The sequence below is a fragment of the Natrix helvetica genome, assembly GCF_964273705.1.
Source record: "Natrix helvetica genome assembly, chromosome: 14".
Classification (NCBI taxonomy): domain Eukaryota; kingdom Metazoa; phylum Chordata; class Lepidosauria; order Squamata; family Natricidae; genus Natrix; species Natrix helvetica.
The window spans coordinates 5,884,125-5,905,266 of NC_138564.1; the positions used below are offsets into that span (position 1 = coordinate 5,884,125).

The following is a 21,142-nucleotide window of genomic DNA, read 5'->3' on the forward strand; positions in this document are numbered from 1 at the left end:
AAAACGAAGACATGGCAGGCTGAATTTCAGGGGAAATCATTCTCCTCCTTTCATATTCAGAAAATAGACAATATTTTAAAATACTGTTTACAAATCTTGATAAAGTCCCTTTTTAATATCCTCCCACAGATGTACATCAGTGCTAAAGACAGGAAAGCCCATTTCGTTTGTAAGATATCAATGAAATGCGAAGCTTGCTGGGAAACCAGACGTAACCAAGTTCACTATATATATATATATTTAATGGTTCTGTTTAAACCCAGATCATTAATCCAGGAAGTGTGAATGGATGCCCTAAATCAGGGGTGTCAAACTTGATTTCATGAAGAGCCAGATCGGGTTTGTGTTTGACTCAGTGGGGGCGTGGAGGGCGTGGCCAGGGTGGGCGTGGCCAGCTCGACATCACTCATGTTAGGGGTGCAAGCTCTGTTTTCAGCTCCGACAGCCTCCGCAGGCCAGTCCTTCACTGTTTCCCAGGGAGCCCTGCTGGCCAGACCTAAGCACTCTTGAGTGATGTAAGCCTCATCCACCGTCCATCCCCACTTAAAACGCGGAGGGCACCATTGCCTGATAAAATCCATGGTCTTTTTTCTTCTTCTCTTTTTCCCAGCAAGCCCTGCTAAGGGAAGCATTCATAACATGGCATGGCTTAAACGCACATCTTGCAATTGTCACACACACACACACACAGGCTAATTTTAATTAGCACAGCTAGCAACAAGGAAAGCTGTTGAGCATGCCGCTAACGTGATACTTGCCTGCTAACTTCCCTTCTGTCTTCCTCACTTGGTCCTAGCCCAGTGTCAGAAAAAGTCTGCGTAAGCAGAAAACATTTCCATGGTAATTGTACCCATCGTGGAAGAGGCAGGGAGCTGCACCAACTAAGAAATAATTAGAATAAGAAGTAATTAGCAAGGCAAGAGGCACGTGACGGCAATCAGCCAGAATGTTTAACTTAGTTTAGAAAGTAGTTCTCAGAAGCATTGTTTTCCACCTCTCCAATTTATGCCCCAATTAATCTTCCCCTGTATTGTATAATGCTTACATTTCCTTTAACCTTGAGTCTCTGCTTGGCTTTGGAGGTAGCTGAGTTACCTGCTTTCTGCTTTGTTCATCCAGCATTAGGGCAGAGTTGGGTTCTTTGAATTTTTGCGATGCAAAAAAATAAATTAAGCTCGGTTTTTAGCTTAGTAGGAGATGGTGAGAACAGTTCTGCCTGAGAGCCAGAAAAAGAGAGACCATAGATTAGGGACTGCCATGTTGCACATCTCTGGAGCCAGCCCAAATCTGTCCTGAGCTAGGCTTCCCCAAAAAGCACGAAGCAGTTTCCTGGTCCCGGCAAAACCCCTTTTATCAAACAAATGTGAATGCCTCCCATAATTTGGCAAGGAGTCTTGGAGAGTCACAAACCAATGAAGCGAACTAATTGTCTCCTGCAAACTCCACTCCCCTTTCGCTCCTCTTTTATTTCCTCTGGGAGGGGCCATTCATTGTCCACCTGTGGCCTTCCTCCCAAGTCAACCCCTGTTCTTTACCTGTTCCCTTCTCCTGGCAGCTCTGCGCATGCACACACTGGGAACAGGCTCCAGCTGTTCTTCTGTCCTGCTGATCATTGTCGGACGGCCCTGGCCCCCTCTCTGCCTCCGACGCAGAGCCCTCATCAGAGCCTTCCCCAGACTCCAGGACTGGCCCATGTTCCTCCCCAACCTCCTCACTGTCCGAATCTGCTACCAGCTCTGCTGGCGGGCCACAATACTAACTAGGTAACATCATCAGTGCTAGAAGGGGATGGGGTTTTCAGAGTGGAGAAGAAGAAGAGGAGGTCTGTAGGGTCCTTAGTGCTCTCTGAGCTTGCAGACATTTCCTTACCCAACTAGATAACTTCATCGGTGCTAGGAGGGAGTGGGGTTTGTCCTCTGTTTAGTCTCTGTCTCACTCCCTGATAATCTTTTCTCAGAATTTATGGCAGCCTCATCTTTGCTATTTTGTCTTAGTCCTTTGTTCTTTTGTTAGCTAATGAAAAGCCGTCTTTGAAAAGCCCTGCTGTTTGATGTTTTTAGAGCAGTCACAGCACTCCGTATTCTTTCTTTTTTTAAAAGAAACTTTTGTTCTGCCTCTTACACATTTTTAAGGTGTTCTTCCAAACAATATTTAAAAAGGCCATGTACGTTTTGGATGGTGGTAGTTTGTTTTTTATTAAGTTGCCTGATTTTTCAGACGATAATGCAGCTTGGCGTTAAGGAACGGTTGGATCTCCCAACGTCTTAAGTTAAATGACGGTCTCTTCTCTTTTTCCTCCTCCACCACCAGCAAAACAGAAATTGGAAGACCGATTGGCAGCTGCAGCCAGAGAAAAACTAGCCCAGGCTTCCAAAGAATCGAAAGAGAAGCAGCTTCAAGCGGAACGGAAGAGAAAAGCTGCCCTCTTTTTGCAGAATCTGAAGAATCCACTGGCAGACATGGAAGTTGAAAAAATGGAGGAAAGTGCCTTTAACCTAGAGGTGAGCAAAAGAGACACAGTTTACACCACAGTGGGAGTTTGTCATGGCAGGTGGGGAAAACCTTGAGAAGGGGGACAAAGAGATAGCAATAGCACTTAGACTTATATACTTTTTTTACTTTTTACTTTTATTTGCGCTTATAGACCGCCCCCTCTCCCAAAAGGGACTCGGGGCGGTGTATATATACCGCTTCATAGTGCTTTTACAGCTCTCTCTAAGCGGTTTAATGCTTTGGGTGAGCATAAGCTAGAGCAATTCACCAGAAAAAAAAATACAGTCCTTAATTAGCTTTACAATGTGAAGAAAATGAATTACAAACTAACTGTGTAATTCATGACTTGCATCCCGTTAATTTGATGCGATGATGCATGAAATTCAACTCCCCTTCTGTTTGTTGTTCAGCACAATATTTACCTCAACGCAACTCAAACCTAGACGGGAAGTCATCAAACTGCAATTATAACCCAAATGGAACTGAAAGTTGGGTGGAATAATAGCAATAGCACTTAGATTTCTATACCGCTTTACAGTGCTTTACAGCCCTCTCTAAGCGGTCCGCCTCTTGCCCCCAACAACCTGGGTCCTCATTTTACCCACCTCAGAAGGACGGAAGTCTGAGTCAGCCTTGAGCCTGTTGAGATTCGAACTGCCAAACTGCAGCTAGCAGTCAGCTGAAGTAGCCCGCAGTACTGCTCTCTAATCACTGCACCACCTCAGCTCACGCTGCCAAGGGAAGCGTTAGAAAAGAGACTGCATTGCTCAGAGCTGCATAACAGATGGAGAAGGATGCTCAGAAGGGATCCTCCCTAGTTTCTCAAGCTGTAAAGGGGGTGGCTATAATGGTAGTGTAGGAGGGAAGGGATGCTGCCTATGGAATGGTCAGATATGGGACCGCATCGTAGCCCTGAGCTGGACAATCAGTGGAGAAGGAGAAGGCATCCTCCCTAGTTTCTTGGACTGTGAAGGAGAGGCTGTAATGGCATGTGAGAAAGACCTTGGGAGACAGGGAGAAGAGATACTGCTTAGGGAAGAGTCAGATAAGAGACAGCATAGCCCAGAGCTGCATAAAGGGCGAAGAAAGAGGCTTAGAAAGAGGCTTCCCTAGTTTCTTATCCTTTAAAGGGGATGGCTGCAATGGTGTATGAGAAAGACACTGAGAAACGGGACAGAGAGAAGCTGTTTAGGCAATGTTCAGATAAGAGACAGCATACCCCACAGCTGCATTATGAGTGGAGAAAAGGGACCCTCCCTAGTTTCTCGTCCTGTAAAGGAGAGGGCTGTAATGGTATGCGGGAAAGACCTTGGGAGACGAAGCAAAGTCGCGTGATTGTTTAGGGAACAGTCAGATTAGAGAAGGCATGCCCCTCACCCCACACCTGCATAATAGGTGAAGAAAGAAACTCAGAAGGGACCATCCCTAGTTTCTCAGCCTGTAAAGGAGACAATGGGAGATTTGTACTGTCAGGCTTGCAAAATTCTATTCATGTGAGTGAGAGCTACCAGTACTTCTGAAAACATTAGTGTTGACTGAAATTGAATTAGAAGTATTCTTTAAAGAAAGGAAGGGAAAAAGTAGCCTAAAATGAACCACACGTTGGTCTTTGGGGAATATAAGGAATTGTGATAAATGGACCTGTCCTACACTTCTTGATGCCTCCAAAGTGAAGCAAATCATCCATGTTTAAAGGGCAGGTTTTTTGTATTTGCTAAACTATAGGAGGCAAGAATGCTAAGCTTTGCATTTCTAATAAAAGCGTACATTATTTGCATTTCCCAAACACGTCCGTGAACCGGAGTATAATTATCCCTCCAGATAACAACATATTTTTTTCACGGGGCGGCATTGCATTGGGGGAAGACATGTCAAAAATTCTCACATATTGGAATGACCGCTTGCCGTAATGGAGCATATTAGGAGCAATCCACAGACACTTACACAAATGTGTTTATGCCAGATGAAATGAAGAATTTCCCTCCCCTTCCAGGGTTATTAAAATTTACTTAAGACTTGGTAAAGGTAAAGGTTCCCCTCGCAAATATGTGCTAGTCGTTCCCGACTCTAGGGAGTGGTACTCATCTCCGTTTCAAAGCCGAAGAGCCAGCGCTGTCCAAAGACGTCACTGTGGTCACGTGGCCAGCGTGACTAAATGCCAAAGGTGCACGGAACGTTGTTCCCTTCCCACCAAAGGTGGTTCCTATTTTTCTACTTGCACTTTTTACGTGCTTTCGAACTGCTAGGTTGGCAGAAGCTGGAGTTTCAAGTAACGGGAGCTCACTCCCTTACGCGGTGCTAGGGATTCGAACTTTTCTGATCAACAAGCTCAGTGTCTTAGCCACTTATTCCCTCATTAAGACTTAGTACGTTTGTGCTAATTCAAAATAGTTGCAAACATCCTTCCATTAAAAACTTCGCAACATCGGCCGAGTTCTCCGCATCTTCTTCAGTCCTGGAGGTTTTTTTTAAGATTTGGGATTTTCTTTTTTACGGTCGAGGTCAGGCGTTTCAGGCTAAAATTGCATGCTAAAAGCAAAGCCAACGGTGGGAGTGATACTATTTTTGAACAAGTGCGAGGGTGTTTGTAGCCCTCAGCATGTACCCAGGCAAGAGACTGCTTGGCAAACCGGAGGCAAGAAACTCACTTTGCTAATAACTGCATCGCCCTTAATTCCGTGGAGGCGGTGCATTAGAACTGATAGAAGCTTCTGTTCTCCTGTGCGCTGCTTGGGGAATCCAAGCATGGGTTAACTTTGTCCATTAGCCTAGAGACTGAGTTATGTGATTGTTGACCACGCCTCCTCTGACTGGGCTAGTTCGGTTTTTTAACTCAGTCCAGCCTAAAGAGATGTAAAATAATTTGCTCTAGGATGATAGACAAAATTAACTCATTTCTTCAGGATTCCTCATTACTTGGACTGTTTACTTGTGAAAATTGGCGAAGTACAGTTCACGTTGTTTGGCTAATTGGGCGGGTGGCAGTTTACTGTTAGCCTCGACTCCACTCGGCACCTCTAACAAGTCCCTTGTGGCTCTCGCGGCCGGAGGACCTATCGCCTGCAGAGAGCCGCAGTCGCGCGGCTTGACTTGCGTTCGTGTTGCGGTTGAGAGTAGGTTCGCCGCTCTCCGTTTCGCTTGTGACCACGGTTGAGAGTCGGTTCGCCACTCTCACGCCGGTTGGGGTGGGCGCAACCCGCTTGTTCTAGCGTGATCTGCCCTACAGCGGTTTCGTCACTTTGCCGCTGCCACGCCGCTCTTGTTGATGCTAGGTTGGCGCTACGATTACAGGATCGCTGGAGGAGCGGTGGCCATTTAAGTCAACACTTACATAACTCAGTCTCTAGGCTAATGGACAAAGTTAACCCATGCTTGGATTCCCCTCGCAGCGCACATAGAAGGACCGTTCAGGTAAGTCAACGGTCGTTCTCCTGTGCGCTGCTTGGTAAAGGTTTAAAAAAATAAAACTAAAAAGCTGTAAGGGGATGTAGTGTTGCCAGGGGCAACCTAAGAACTACAATTCTGAAAATAATTGTCCCCGGAAACTTTTGGGACTTGCTAGCGCTAACGTGGCTCCTAAAAACAAGTTTGGGGGCCTCTAAACCAGGGCAGAGAAAAAATCAAATTAAATTCCTAAGGAACAAAAGTGTATTGTGCTTGATCTTTGGCATCCGAGAGCTGGCAGCAGCTGTCCAAGCATTCTCATTAGGGGGGGGAAAATAGCCTGTATTCAGAAAATAAGAATTTTTTTCCCCTCCCTCTAAGGGATGATCAGTCATAGCCGAAACCCCCAAGGAGCAGGTGGTACTTTGGCTCTTCCGATCTATTTATTTAATCATCCCTGCCTGCAGTTGGGAGGCTGGCAGAGAAGTTGGCATTTTGCAAAGGGCCCACTCCTCCGTGCCTATAACGGGAAAGCTTCGGAAGCATGTGGGAGAGACTCTGGTAGGCACAGATTCTCCTAGTCGAAGCTGCGAGGTGGTTGGTTTCCAAGCTACTGTAACCAAGTGGAGCAGTAAGTACTTTTAGATCTCTTAGATCGCTGTTTCTCAACTTTGATAACTTTTAAGATGTGTGTACTTCAACTCCCAGAATTCCCTGGCCAACAACTTGGAGCTAAAGCCCACCCATTTTACGTCAAACCAAGTCCAACCAAATAGAGCAATAAGTGCCTCTCTCCTTTCTCTTAGATTGCTGTTTCTCCACCTTGATAACTTTATGATGGGTGGACTTCAACTCCTAGAATTCCCCGGCCAGCAAGCTGAAGTTGAGTTGAAGTTCACCCATCTTGCATCCACCCAAGCACAGCCATAAGCCCCTCTCTCTTTATCTTAGGTCAGTGTTTCCCAACCTGGATAACTTGTAAGATGGGTGGACCTTAACTCCCAGAATTATCCAGCCAGCAAGCTGAAGTTAAAGTCCACCCAGCTTATGTCAAACCAAGTGGAACAATAAGTATTTCTCTCCTTATCGTAGATCAGTGTTTTTCAATGTTGGCAACTTTTAAGATGGGTGGATTTCAATTCCCTAGACACAAGCTGAAGTTGAAGTCAAGTATAGTATAGAATAGAATAGAATAGAATAGAATAGAATAGAATAGAATAACAGAGTTGGAAGGGACCTTGGAGGTCTTCTAGTCCAACCCCCTGCTTAGACAGGAAACCCTACACCACTTCAGACAAATGGTTCAGACAACATCTTAAAATTCCGAGTGAAGTCCGCCCAACTTAAAAGTTGCAGAGGTGGAGAAATCCTGCTTTATATCATGTGCCCAGTGAACGTTCACAGATCCAATACGAGATGTAGAACATTTCTGAGCCTAGTTAAATTTCACCAAGCCTTCATTTCAACATGTCTTAAGATTAAGGCCAACATACTTCCAAAAGATACTCCCTCTTAAAGCAACTTCTCCCATGGAAAGCTCCCGTGGATGCTTTAGCCTCCCAACTCCAAGCAACCCCAGGCAGCATCAGTGTTGGAATCCAAGAATGACTTACATTGGGCTAAGATGCCTCCCAAAGATTAGCCGATATTACTAGTTTTCATGAAAGAGTTTCATGATGGATCATGGTTTGTTTCCTATCCCAAAATCATCTAATCTCTGGGCATCTTCCTTTTTCGTTGCATCTTCCTTTTTCAAGCCGACGAAACCATAATTAAATTCACTCTTGAGGGGAGAAAATTTAGCTTGTCGGAATATTTCTTCTGCGAATGTTCCTCGTGGCAAATTCTTAGGACTGATTTCCTGTGGCTTCTTGAGCCAAAGGCCTGAGAAATGCTTTGCACCTTAACACGTAAAACAGCGAGATCGTGTGAAAGGCACATCCATTCCCCTTAGATACCATCTGGAAAGGCGGCTTAGAAATCATTTACCGTAGATCTTGATTACACTCGTTTTAACTACAAGCTTTAAACCGCAGGCGTGTTTTGTGTTGATGCGGGGAGGGGAGGGGGAGGCCCTTCTCTTAAGTCTTTAAACTTAATTGCTCTGCAAGCTTTGGCAAAGATTCCCATAAAACTGTTGTATGGGTTATCGGGTTTGAATGGCTGCTGCAAAGCTGGAGCTGAGTATCTTAATGCTACGAGATTAGTTTCAGCCTTCTGACAGTTTCTTAGATCATTGACCAAAAACTTGAGGATCACAAACGGAAAATCTTGCAGCAACCAGCTAACCGAGGGGTCCTCAAACTTTTTAAACGGGGAGCTGATTCACGTTCCCACAGACCGTGGGGGGGCCAGGACCAGCTGGTTGGGCGTGCCTATGTGGTCATGTGATTGGGTGGGCGTGGCCAATGCTTGCCCCTTCCCTACTCACCCACCAGCCCTGGATCGTACGGCTGTGAAAAAACATCCCGAAAGGCTGTTTTTAAAGCGTTTTTAAAGACTTTTAAAGGACTTACGTTACAAGCTAGCCAATTTAGCAGTTCATTTTGCCTTTGTCCTTGCTGTACCTGCCCCTCCCCTACTCACCCACCAGCCCTGGATCACATGGCTGTGAAAAACATCCCGAAAGGCTGTTTTTAAAGCGTTTTTAAAGACTTTTAAAGGACTTACGTTACAAGCTAGCCAATTTAGCAGTTCATTTTGCCTTTGTCCTTGCTGTACCTGCCCCTCCCCTATTCACCCACCAGCCCTCGATCACATGGCTGTGAAAAACATCCCGAAAGGCTGTTTTTAAAGCCTTTTTAAAGACTTTTAAAGCACTTACTTTACAAGCTAGCCAATTTAGCAGTTCATTTTGCCTTTGTCCTTGCTGTACCTGCCCCTCTCCTATTCACCCACCAGCCCTGGATCACATGGCTGTGAAAAACATCCCGAAAGGCTGTTTTTAAAGCGTTTTTAAAGATTTTTAAAGCACTAATTTTACAAGCCAGCAGCAGCCCCTCCTCTACTCACCCACCAGCCCTGGATCATGTAGCTGCATTGGCAACATCACCCCTTGGTCAGCTGGCCCTCTCCAGCATCCCTTCGGCCTTAGCGGTGTGATGAGAAGTGCAGCTTAACCGGTGAAATAACTAACCAGATGTGCAACTGGAGGGGATGCTCCCTGGAAGATAAGGCCGATGGTGATGGGCGGGGCTGAATCCAACCACATTGGCGGACCGTATCCAGCCCGCGGGCTGCAGTTTGAGGATCAGTGAGCTAACCGAATGGGTGAGCCCAGCCAGTGGTTTATTCAGCAATCTGTGTTTAAGCAGAACATGGCCTGACCCTGATATCTGAATCCTATCATTATACGCGTACGCTGTACAGTAATTTCAGATGCATCATTTTCTTGTTCTCAATTTCAGGGACTGTTTTCCCTGAGCTTCCTCATTATCTTGTTCTTTCTCTTGTTCTGGTTTTATTAGATTTCCCCCCCCCCCCCTTTCTACTTGTTCTTTCATGTTTGGGTCCGTTGTTCCGCTCTTGGTGCAGAGGTCTTTTTTGTGGTGTAAAACTTCCAACACATCTTTGGGTAATGACATCTTGAGCAAACTCGGTAGAAGGATCATAAATTCTCCATCACCCAGGGAGAATAAACATTATCTTAGCAAGAATGTGACGGCGGCTGGGAAGATCTATATTACAAGCGTCTGTTTCCCAATAATGAAGACAGAGCTATATCTTAAAACCTAGGGTTTTTTTTTTTTTCCCTTCCTGGGATGGAAAATCCGATTCAATTAAAATTTCCATCACGTACTTTGTAAGCTCGTGAAAGCACATCAGCTTAAGGATTGAAGTATAAATCAGAGGCCAGTGACTTAAACCTAAGACTTTGTGTACACAGAAAGCAGCGAGAGCATCTTAGTGTATAAGTTTGCTTTTTTTTTTTTTTGATCTAGACAGACAATGTGCCTTAGGTAATTTTGAGTAAAGTGCTTAAACCCCCAAAAAGATTAATATTCTTAGCTTAATTCCGTGGATGGTTTGTGAATTATCAATCCAGAGATAGCTTCCGAGCTACGAATGAAATTCCTTCAGGTGGTTCTTGGGAGAGATTCCTACACTCTCCATGAATCGGAGGCTTCAAGGGGGAAAAAAAAATTACCATGCTTCTGCTAAAAATAACTGGAATTGTATGTAAATGAGGCTTCTTTGTTTTAAATCTCATCTAATAGCTTTTGTGTTTTTAATAGCCCCCTTTGCTGTTATTAACAAGCACATGGAAATGCAGATTTCAAGAGACAATGAATACCTTTAATTGCTCCCAAGCAACAATTCTTGTAATTTAAGGCGGTTGGTGTGAATGACATATTCAATTGTATATTATTAGCCCACTAGCAAATTTCAAGGGTCCCTGTCAACCATCACCCATCCCGCCCTTCCTTCGTTTCATTTGAAAAGTGTTTTGAGAGCTTGTTCTTCCAGTGGAGCAATCTTCAAGTTTGATTATTTTGTTACGCTTGGGCTGTCCAGATGACGCGTGGTGCGTCTGATGTCGTTGAGATTTAGAGCATGCATCTTGTTGGCAATTTAGATGAATTTATGACAGTGAAAGAGTCCTAACTCGCTTTGTTTTTGGAGTTGGGCCTGGATCTGAAACTGGAGAAGACACACTTCTTTGGCAAAGATGGCAAAATACCGTATTTTTCGGAGTATAAGATGCTCCGAAGTATAAGACGCACCTAGCTTTTAGGGAGGGAAACAAGGGGAAAAAATCTGCCTCTGCCTCCCAGCAATTTGCCTCCTTGCGTTAAACAGCAAAGAGTACAGACAATATACACCCTTTGTAGTGTTACATTTCAGGCTATACTTGTACAGATGCTGTTAAAATTGATGTGGCTTTCTGGAAGTATAGTTATTCTCTGCTACTTAAAAGATGATACAATAGCACTGGGCCTCTTCAAATCAAGCATTTATTTTAAAAAGCTTCTTCATTTTGTTAAGCTGTCTGGAACAATAATAAAGCAGTCTTTAAAAAATAAGTTGAATAATAAGTTTAACATTGTATAGGCATTTATAGTTATTGACTTACCTTCTTGCAGCAAACAGCCTGATTAGCACAAGAAAAAAAAATCTGCCTCCCAGCAATTTGCCTCATGGAGCAAACAGCAACTTTCGGTTTCAATTTCAGCATGGGCTGTTGCTTCATCAGCTGTTTCAGGCTGCGGGGATTGCTATAGCCTATTGCAGCCTCCGCAAGCCCCATTTTCCCCATTTGCTGCAAGGATGTAAATTGCTGGGAGGCAGAGGCCAAAGGGTGGGGGGCGATGGGTGGGTGGGTGGGGCTACATTCGGTCTATAAGACGCACCCACATTTTCACCCTCTTTTGGGAGGGGAGGAGAAAGGTGCCAATAGGTAGTATTGGCAGCGGTTGCTATTTAGAAGGACATTTCAAGTAGAGCAGGACGTGTGAGCTGAATGGCATCAGATTGGAATCTTTGAAAGTTGGAATCTTTGAAACCTCGTCCTGTCCTAAGATAGATGGACCTGGATTCACTCGCTCGCTCGTCTTCAAGCTCTTGGGAGATGAGACAATCTTGTGTGGGTGTCTGCTCCACATAACAGCTTCTGATGAGAAAAGGCAGGGAAGAAAGAGAACAAGATAAGGGAGGTTGTCTTCAGGAGGCTGAAGAACCTCGTAGTTTGATGATGAATTTCTCTTCCCGGGATATTTTCTAGACACCTTAAAACCTAAAAACAATAGGTTTGGAATACGTTTGTAAAAAAATTAAAATAAACATTCATCAGTCATGTGTAGTAGCTTGGGAATAGCTCAAGGAACAACATTCCCATATCTAAAATATATTACGGAGTTTTTTATTTTGAGAATAGAATAGAAAGTAGAGTAAAAGTAGAAATAAGAACAGAACAGAAATAAGAACACAGCAGAACAGAATAGAATAGAAATAAGAATAGAGTAGAAATAAGAACAGAACAGAATGGAATAGAAATAATAGAGTAGAAATAAGAATAGAACAAAATAGAAGAGAACAGAATAAATAGAATAGTTAATTGTCACTTTGAATGTGCGCTAATCGGCATACATTAAAATGAAATTACAATGCATATAGCTCTCAAAGGTTCTCTACCTCTAATATAAACATAAGCATGACAAAAATCAATAAATAAATATGCATGTATCAAGAGAAACAAATCTTGCAAGTTTAACAGGCGGGCCTAGCGTGGACCTCGTGTGTTGTGTGAATCATGCAATGATACGGACATTCATAGAATCATAAGGCTGGAAGGGACCTCAGCACTCTTCTAGTCCAGCAGACCTAGTTAACGTGTAGAAATCCACATCAGAAACTCCCATTGTGCTGGGGCTTTTTTTTTTTTTTTGAAAATACGCAAAAGATTCTCCGAAACGGTTGGCTTTTTAGTCTTTTATCATCCCCTTGTTATCCCTTACCTCACGATGATGGTTTCAATTCGTTATGCGCGACTCATTTCAAAACACTTTTACCTATTTTGCAAAACGGCCATATGGTGAGAAGGGATTCCTCCTCTCGAATCAAGGTTTTGAACCAGGCTCTGTTGTGGCGACCAGCAGACCAGGCAGCAGAATTGGAACAGTGATGAGATTGGGGAGGAACATGGGCCAGTCCTAGAGACGGGGGAAATCTCAGAGGAGGGCGTCGGAGGCAGAGACGGGGCCGAGGCCGTCTGGCAGTAATCAGGTACCTACAGAGCTAGGCAGCAGTGAGGCAGAGGAACAGCTGGAGCCTGTTCCTAGTGTGCGCATGCACAGAGCTGCCAGAAGAAAAGAACAACTCAGAAATCAGGGTCGACTTGGGAGTAAAACCACAGGTGGAAGGCGATTGGCCCCTCCCATAGGAAATAAAAGAGGAGCGAAAGGGGAGTGGGCTTTTGCAGGAAACAATTCATTCGTTCGATTCGTTTCAGGAGTGTGAAGATCTGTCCGTGAATCTCAGAGACTCTGTGCCCAGCATTTCCTTGCACAGCACCTCATTTGGAAAATATTAACATGGCAGCTTTCCAAGATAGATAAGGTCTGTGGTCATAAATACTCCTTTGAAAGCCTGTTTGTCAGCCCTTGGCTGAATGTGAATGAGAGGGATTCAAAGCTAGTTTGTTTAATAAAAGGGGGTTTGTCAGCACCCAGGCTCTGCCTCCTGCTTTTTGGGGAAGCCTAGCTCAGAACAGTCTCTTGACTGTTAGAAAGTGTGGCTTTTCTTGAAGTTTATACCCTTTGAAACTTTCAGATTCCACATCTGTCCACCTTCTTCCACTGCGCTTTCTAATATGGTAATGGGCTGTCACAGTAACCTTGATTTGCTACAGGTTTATAAATGTTAGTAAGCACTTATCCAGCTTTCCATCCCAGGGTTTAACTTTTCAGTTTCCATTTGCCGTATATCAACCAAGGTGGTCAATACCTCGACCCCCGGCAAATGGTTTCTGCACCTAATAGAAGTTGGAAGGATGCCTGCATTCCTTCATAAACCAGGGATAATTGACATTCACAGGGGCAGAATTGATTACATAAAACGGAGCGGCTCCATTCCCTCTTAGCAAGCATTAACTCCGAGGGCTCCGGGTTGAAGAATGGGCAAGCTAATCGCCCCTTGCTTTTATTTCATCCCATTCCTGGTTTATGCTTTTCATTATCCTTCCCGAGATAACTTTCCATTTATCTCTGTGGCTAAATCTTGACTGACAGCTGGAGGCAGATCCTCTTTCCTCAAGGGAGAAAATATATGTATTTTTCTTGACGATATCTTTTGAAGCATCTTCGGCTTGGCCCGCGTTCCTCTTTGTAAGGTGTGCGCTTTGTACGTTTGTGTCCATCATCACTTTTAAACGTTTGTGTGTGTGTGTGATTGACAGGATTCATCCCCTGAGCGTGCGTTGATATTTGTTTACATTTTTGAACCGGCCTATTTCCATCAGAGAAGTATCCTTTTGGCCAGGTCCAGTAAGACGTTAAAATGCAAAAACAGCACGCGAGGATTGAATTAAAATCTTTAAAACGGAGGAGTGGAAAAGAGGCCAGGATGCTGGACCCTATTAAAGTGAGTTTACAGCAGGGGTCTCCAGCCTTGGCATGGTGGACTTCAACTCCCAGAATTGAAGTCCTCCAGGCTTAAAATGACAAAGGCAGGTTATCTGAGGACCCCACGGCTGTGTGCTTCCCCACGTGAGGTCAGTTTACCAAGTAAAGGTAGTCCTTGACTTATGACTGGTTGCTTAGCAACTTCAAAATTGAAGGCCTGATTTTGGACACCCGACACACCTGTCCAACAGCAGTAGGCTTCACATTTTGTTACCACTTCTTCACGGGTGCACACACCCTCTCTGCACATGCGCTGGCCTCCCGCGTATGCGCCTGGCCTCAAAAACATGCCTAAATAGGACGGCATAGTGCCAGGGAAGGCCCACCCGTGATTTCCACTACCGGTTCAGATGAACCGGGCCGAACCAGCTGAATACCACATCTGCTGTCCACACTTACGGCCGTTTGCAGCGTCCTGCAGTCGCGTGAAGTTTTACAAGGTGTTTTTCCCCCCAGAAACCTTGCATCTCCTTCCGTTTTCCACCCCAAAAAATCCCCCCACCCAAAAAAAACCCTCATGGCCCATAGACAACAATTGATTCCCTTACAAACAAAACGGCAGCATTCATTGAACAAACTGCTACCCCAAAAGTCGCCAAATCGAATTCGGTTAGGTGGTGTTAGCAACTCTCGCGACAACTCTGGTGACTCAGCAAACGAAATGGCAGGCTCAGTAGCGGTCGTAAGACGAGGACTACCTGAAGAGACTCAGGGTCCTGTTTTGACCCGCCAGCTGCCAGCAGAGCTGGCCAGTAGATTCGGACAGTGAGGAGGTTGGGGAGGAAGATGGGCCAGTCCTGGAGTTTGGGGAAGGCTCTGATGAGGGCTCTGTGTCAGAGGCAGAGAGGGGGACAGAGCCATATGCCAGTTATCAGCTGCCTTCAGAGTCGGACATCAGTGGGGCAGAAGAACAGCTGGAGCCTGTTCCCGGTGTGCACATGTGCAGAGTTGCCAAAGGAAGAGAACAGCTAAGTAACAAGGGTCAACTTGGGAGTAAGGCCACAAGTGGACAATGAATGGCCCCTCCCAGAGGAAATAAAAGAGGAGCGAAAGGGGAGTGGAGTTTGCAGGAGACCATTAGTTCATTCCTGCATTCTTGCCAAGAATTGCAGCGTCTGAAAGATCTCGGCCTGGCCACTCTCCGAGCCTGATAAAGGTTGTTAATTGTTTAAATATCTTGAAAGACTCTGGGGGCCGGGACTTTGCTGGAGAGGAATTCCCTGTCAATTAAATAAAAGGGGTTTATCAGGACAAGGACTTGGCTTCGTGCTGCTGGGGAAGCCTAAGGTTCAGAACAACTCCGTTCTCCCTTGTCCAGATGACCGTCTCTTCTCCCTGCTCTGCCCCGGCTTTTCCCCACCCCCCCCAGACTTGGCACATCAAAGGGTGCTCAAGAAACACCCATCACCGATCTATGGGGGGGGGGAGAAAAACGAAGAGAGGAAAACATGCCTTATCAGATTTTGCAGCGATTAAAATGCTTCTTGAAGGAAAGCGACATTGTTTGCGCTTGAATGGCGTTGCCGAATTCCGCCTTGCCTTCAAACAAAGTATTGATTCCCTCGACACGGCTGATAAAAACATTTCTGTGCTTCAGCTTTTTTGACATTTTAAGGACTCCTCACCTGAAACGCCTTTTTATTTCCCAAACACGTTCCCGACGGCTTGGCTTGGCTTTTATTTATTTATTTATTTTGCGATGGCTGCGGGTTTTTTTTTTTTTTTTATTGCTCTTATCAATCTTTTTTCCCCCCTCCCCTAAATAAATTTAAGTTAAGTTTGTTTATTTTAGTCTAGAAACCTGTCGGTGTTTGGCCGTTCTTTATATACAAGGGGCTTTTCCTTGGCAGCCCAATCAAGAAACTGCCAATTCAGACAAGCAAGCTAACACTAAACAATAGTCTACTCAAAGAGCCCCCAAGTTCTCCCACCAACACTGACAGGGCAAACGGTTGTATATAAACAGAGAGCAAACCCCGCTCCCTTCTAGCACTGATGATGTTATCTAATAAGGTCTTGAAATGTCTGCAAGTACACAACAGCATCAAGGACCACACAATCCTCTTCATCTCTGCAAACCCCACTCCTTCCTAGCACTGTTCATGTTCCCTAGTAGGGTCTTGAAACGTCTAAAAGAAAGCAACCAGGCTCGGAGAACGCTAAGGACCGCACAGTCCTCCTCCTCCTCCTCCTCTCCACAAACCCCACTACCTTCTAGCACTGATGACGTTATCAAGTAGGGTCATGAAACATCTGCAAGGAAAACCACCAAGCTCAGAGAGCACCGAGGACCCCACGCTTCAATCCTGAGCTATCAGCATTCGCTCCCATTGATTCTTCTAATTGCTCCGAGTAATCCACTCCTCAAATCCTGCTTCTTTCAGTTTAGTTTCCTTTATTGTCGTTGCACATCGTACGGCGAAATTAAATCCCGTCTTCCGTGCACATGATAACTATAAAAATAAAAACACAAGCACACATCCTTCGCATGCTATACAATTGAAATTGAAAACTTTGATATTGCGTTAATATTGCACTCTACAGTAGAATCCAATATAGCTACTGCTCTGGGATAGAACCTGTTTTTCAGCCTGTTTGTCCTTGTTTTTATTGCCCTGTACCGGCTGCCAGATGGTAATAGTTCAAAAAAAAAGGGTGCCCAGGATGAGATGGATCTTTAAGGATGTTTTGCACTTTCTTAAGGCAGCGGGAGCTATAAAGCTCTTCCAAAGAGGGGAGAGGGCAACCCAAGATCCTCTGGACAATGACGTTTAACACTCTGGAGCGCTGTCCCATCTGCCCCTGTGCAATTGGGAAACCAGACACATATGCTGTGAGTTAAAATACTCTCTCTGGTGCAGCGGTAGAAGATACCAGCAGTTTTTCAGTTTAGTTGTTGTTTCCCGAGACATTTCAGGCAGTATAATCTCTGCTGGGCCCTTTTGACCAGAGCTGCAATGTGAGTTGTCCAAGTCAGGTCCTCTTTTATGACAAAACTTAAAACTGGCCACTTGCTCCACTCGGTCTCCATTCATAAGCAAGGGCTGGATATCTGATCTATTCCTTCTGTAGTCCACTATAGGCTCCTTGGTCTTGTTGGTGTTAAGAACCAAGTTATTGTCTCCACACCACGAAAGCAAGCGGTCCATCTCATCTCGATAGGCAGACTCATCTCTTCCCCCCCCCCCCCCCGGAGATTAGTCCCATCACTGTTATATATTCTGCAGATTTAGTAATAGTATTCGTATTTCTTTCTTTTTAAAAAAATTTAAAACGTTTTTTAATTAGATAAACATTAAAAACATTGGACATAGTGCGACATTTCTGGCATAAACGTTTCCATATAGTAATCAGATCTTACAACGATTATATTTTATATCCATTACATAGGCCAGGGGTGTCCAAACTTGGGAACTTTAAGACTTGTGGACTTTCAATTCCCAGAATTCCCCAGCCAGCATGGCTGGCTGGGGAATTCTAGGAGTTGAAGTCCACAAGTCTTAAAGTTTCCAAGTTTGGACACCCCTGACATAGGCGTATGTAGTCAATCAGATTACAATTGCCAAATTTAGTAATAGTATTAGTGTTTCGATTAGTCCGGAGCATTGCCTGGCAATATTAAAAACGGGACCTTTCTCTGAAGATCAAATCAAAAGAAGCTCTTTGCCAGAACAACAACAAAAATTGCGCGTTCTCAAAATCTGGGAGGGAAAAAAGTGTGCTTTACAAGCACATTTTTGACACTGGTTTTATAACCAGACAATTTCGAGCCCCCGTGACTTATTTCTGCAAATGCTGGAAATAAACTTTCCTTCCATCTCCCATCAGTCTCTTCCTGCCCCCCCAAAAAATCACATCTTATCCTCTCTTTGCCCTGACTGTGTCTCTTGTGCATTTCTGTCTTCTACACTTCAGCAAACGTTTTGGCGTTTTAATTAGAGCTCTTTTCGGTTCCCTTGACAGATGTCTCAGCAATGGGGACCCGCTTTGATTTTTTATTTTTTTTATCCTGAGCAAAGCTTTCTCACGAGTCTGCTGTGAAACTTCAGAAAATGCTGTTCAAGAAAAAAAGGTCATTCTCCCCCCCTCCTCGCCTCTCCCCCCACCCCCTCTGGTTCTTTTCATGCATTGAAAAGTCTCGCTTTATCCGTGCTTCGAAATTGTGCAGACTTATGTCCTTTCGGATTTTTAATATCTCTTCTGGGCTGACCACTGTCATGCTCATTTCTTCTTCCTTTTCGGAAAGAGGATTTTTCTTGAAAGGGTAAAGGCACCAAAAACACGAGGATTTGTCCAGGCAGCAGGTAATTATAGAACATAGAAAAACAGGGTTGGAAGGGACCTTGGAGGTCTTCTAGTCCAAACCTCTGCTCAGGCAGGAATCTAAAATAGCACCAAAGGAAACAAACACACAGGAGAGGTTTGTATTCAAACAACATCCTCAATATGGTTCTAGGTCTGTAGAGATTCTCAGTCCTGCAGGTCATGGTTGTCCCAAAGGTGCTTTTTTTTTTCCCCAAGAGGCAACTGGACTTTTTGGGTTTTCTTTGAAAATGTTTCGCTTCTCACCCAAGAAGCTTCTTCAGCTCTGACTGGATGGTGGGGGAATGGAAGGATTTATGCTCCTTGCAGACAGCTGGTCATTTGCATCCTTTTGGAGAGTTGTTGAGGAATCTTGGAGGTTTGTCTCTGTCCTCAGGGTCACCTGATTGGTGCAAATGGTTTCTGCAGTCCCCAATTTTTCTGGAAATCGATCCTGCACCATTCCAAGGGTCTTCATCCCAAATTGTATCACTAAAAGCCTGTAGAGATTCTCAGCCATCCAGATCACGGTTGTCCCAAAGGGGCTTTTTCAAGAAGCAGCTGGACTTTCTTGTTTTGTTTTGAAGACATTTCGCTTCTCATCTGAGAAGCTTCTTCAGCTTTGACTGGATGGCGGGGAATGGAAGGATTTCTACTCCTTGCAGACAGCTGGTCATTTGCATCCTTTTAGAGGGTCGTTGAGGCCACTTGGAGGTTTATCTGTAGAGATTCTCAGTCATCCAGATCCTCAGGGTTACCTGACTGGAATGGATTTCCAGAGGAAAAATTGCAGACTGCAGGAACCATTTGCACCACTCAGGTGACCCTGAGGACACAGGTAAACCTCCAAGTGGCCTCAGCGACTCTCTAAAAGGATGCAAATGACCAGCTGTCTGCAAGGAGTATAAATCCTTCCATTCCCCCACCATCCACTCAGAGCTGAAGAAGCTTCTGGGATGAGAAGCAAAACATCTTCAAAATTAAAAATGAAAGTCCAGTTGCCTCCTGAAAAAAAGCACCTTTGGGACTGGCTCTAAGTGTAAAGCATTAAGCGAACCCAACAGGATGGCTTTGCACCACAGCCCGAAAACAAATCAGAATCAAACCAAGGTGACCAGGTCGTGTGAGCGTCCTAGCTGAGCGCATTGCGTGAACATAGGTGCCTTCGTCATGTAGACCCTTCTTTCTTTCTTTTTTGCCCCGAAAGGCAAAAAAGCGCTTTTAAATTTTTCACGAACATGGTGATCTTCTAAAATAAACCCTGCAAAGGCAGCTAAAATTAGAAGCGTTCGATGGATCCAGCAACTTACCCTCTCCACTTCCAGCATCAAGGAAGACCGTCTCTTATTGATCCATCCGGTCAGAGGTCGTGCAGGGCTGAAGGTGTGGTGATGCTGGGATTTCAGCCTAATGATGAAGTCTTTCCAGGTCACAGTTAAAGAACTGGAAATTGGATGCTGGCTCAGACGTCCTGCTGTCAGTAGTGGTAGGAATTTCCAGATCCAGCAGAAGTTACCTTAAGGTAAAGGTTCCCCTCGCACATATGTGCTAGTTGTTCCTGACTCTAGGGGGCGGTGCTCATCTCCGTTTCAAAGCCGAAGAGCCAGCGCTGTCCAAAGACATCTCCGTGGTCACGTGGCCGGCATGACTCAACACCGAAGGCGCATGGAACGCTGTTCCCTTCCCACCAAAGGTGGTGCCTATTTTTCTACTTGCATTCTTTACGTGCTTTCAAACTGCTAGGTTGGCAGAAGCTGGGACAAGTCACGGGAGCTCACTCCGTTATGCGGCACTAAGGATTCAAACTTAAAGCAGTGCCTTTCCCTGGAATGGAACTTTAAACACAACATTGAAAAGCACAAACCGAAAATGCGGCCAATGCAAATAAGATCCTCGACCTGTGGCCTCAATTGAGCCCATCATTTCTGTTGCTAAGAGAGGCGTTTGTTAGGTGTGTCTTGCTCTATCTCACCGCCTTTCTTGCCGCCGTTGTTAAGCGGATCACCACAGCCATTAAAGTTATTCACACCGCTGTTAAGTGAATCTGGCTTCCCCATTGACTTTTGCTCATCCTAAGGTCGCAAAAGGGGATCACGAGATCCCGGGACGCTGCAACGGTCATAAATATGAGCCAGTTGTCAAGCGTCTGGATTTTGATCAATTTTGAACCCTAACATTTAGATGTCTTGCCTCTGGGGATTCTGGGGTGGTCATAAGTGCGAGGAGTTGTTGTAAGTTCCTTAAGTTTCAATGCCATTATAACAGGGGTGTCCAAACTTGGGAACTTTAAGACTTGTGGACTTCAACTCCCAGAATTCCCCAGCCAGCTGGGGAATTCTGGGAGTTGAAGTCCACAAGTCTTAAAGTTCCCAAGTTTGGACACCCCTGCATTATAACTTTGGTCGTTAAAGAAATAGTCATAAGTCGAGGACTACCAGTCCTCAGTTGCCAAGGGTGGTTGTGAATTTTAGCCTTGGTTATGATTTGGTTTTGGGTGTTTTATGTTTGAGCCTGTTATGCAAACCCATTTATTTCTGTTGAGTTTGAGATTCCGTGTCCCGAATGCATCCAGAAAAAGTGGTAATTGAACCATCGGATTAAGCATGCTGTACGAACTTAAGCAGTGGTCTTCGGTTCAGTTGTTTTGCCTCAGGAACTTTGTTTCAGAACAGAATAACAGAGTTGGAAGGGACCTTAGAGGTCTTCTAGACCAGCCCCCTGCTCAGGCAGGAAACCCTATGCCATTTCAGACAGATGGTTTCTCAATCTCTTCTTAAAAACTTCCAGTGTTGGAGCATTCACAACATCTGGATTCAAACTGTTCCACTGATTAATTGTCCTAA

At 44.8% G+C, this 21,142-nt stretch overlaps 1 protein-coding gene across 5 annotated transcripts in view; it reads left to right on the forward strand.

Moving 5' to 3' along the window:
• Nucleotides 1–21,142, forward strand: part of SFSWAP (splicing factor SWAP) — a 109,831-nt gene that overhangs the window by 63,234 nt on the left and 25,455 nt on the right. For all 5 annotated transcript variants that reach the window (XM_081966875.1, XM_081966876.1, XM_081966878.1 and 2 more), the window contains one exon: nucleotides 2,311–2,501. In XM_081966875.1, the coding sequence (XP_081823001.1) occupies nucleotides 2,311–2,501 (191 nt within the window). The remainder of the gene's footprint in view (nucleotides 1–2,310; nucleotides 2,502–21,142) is intronic.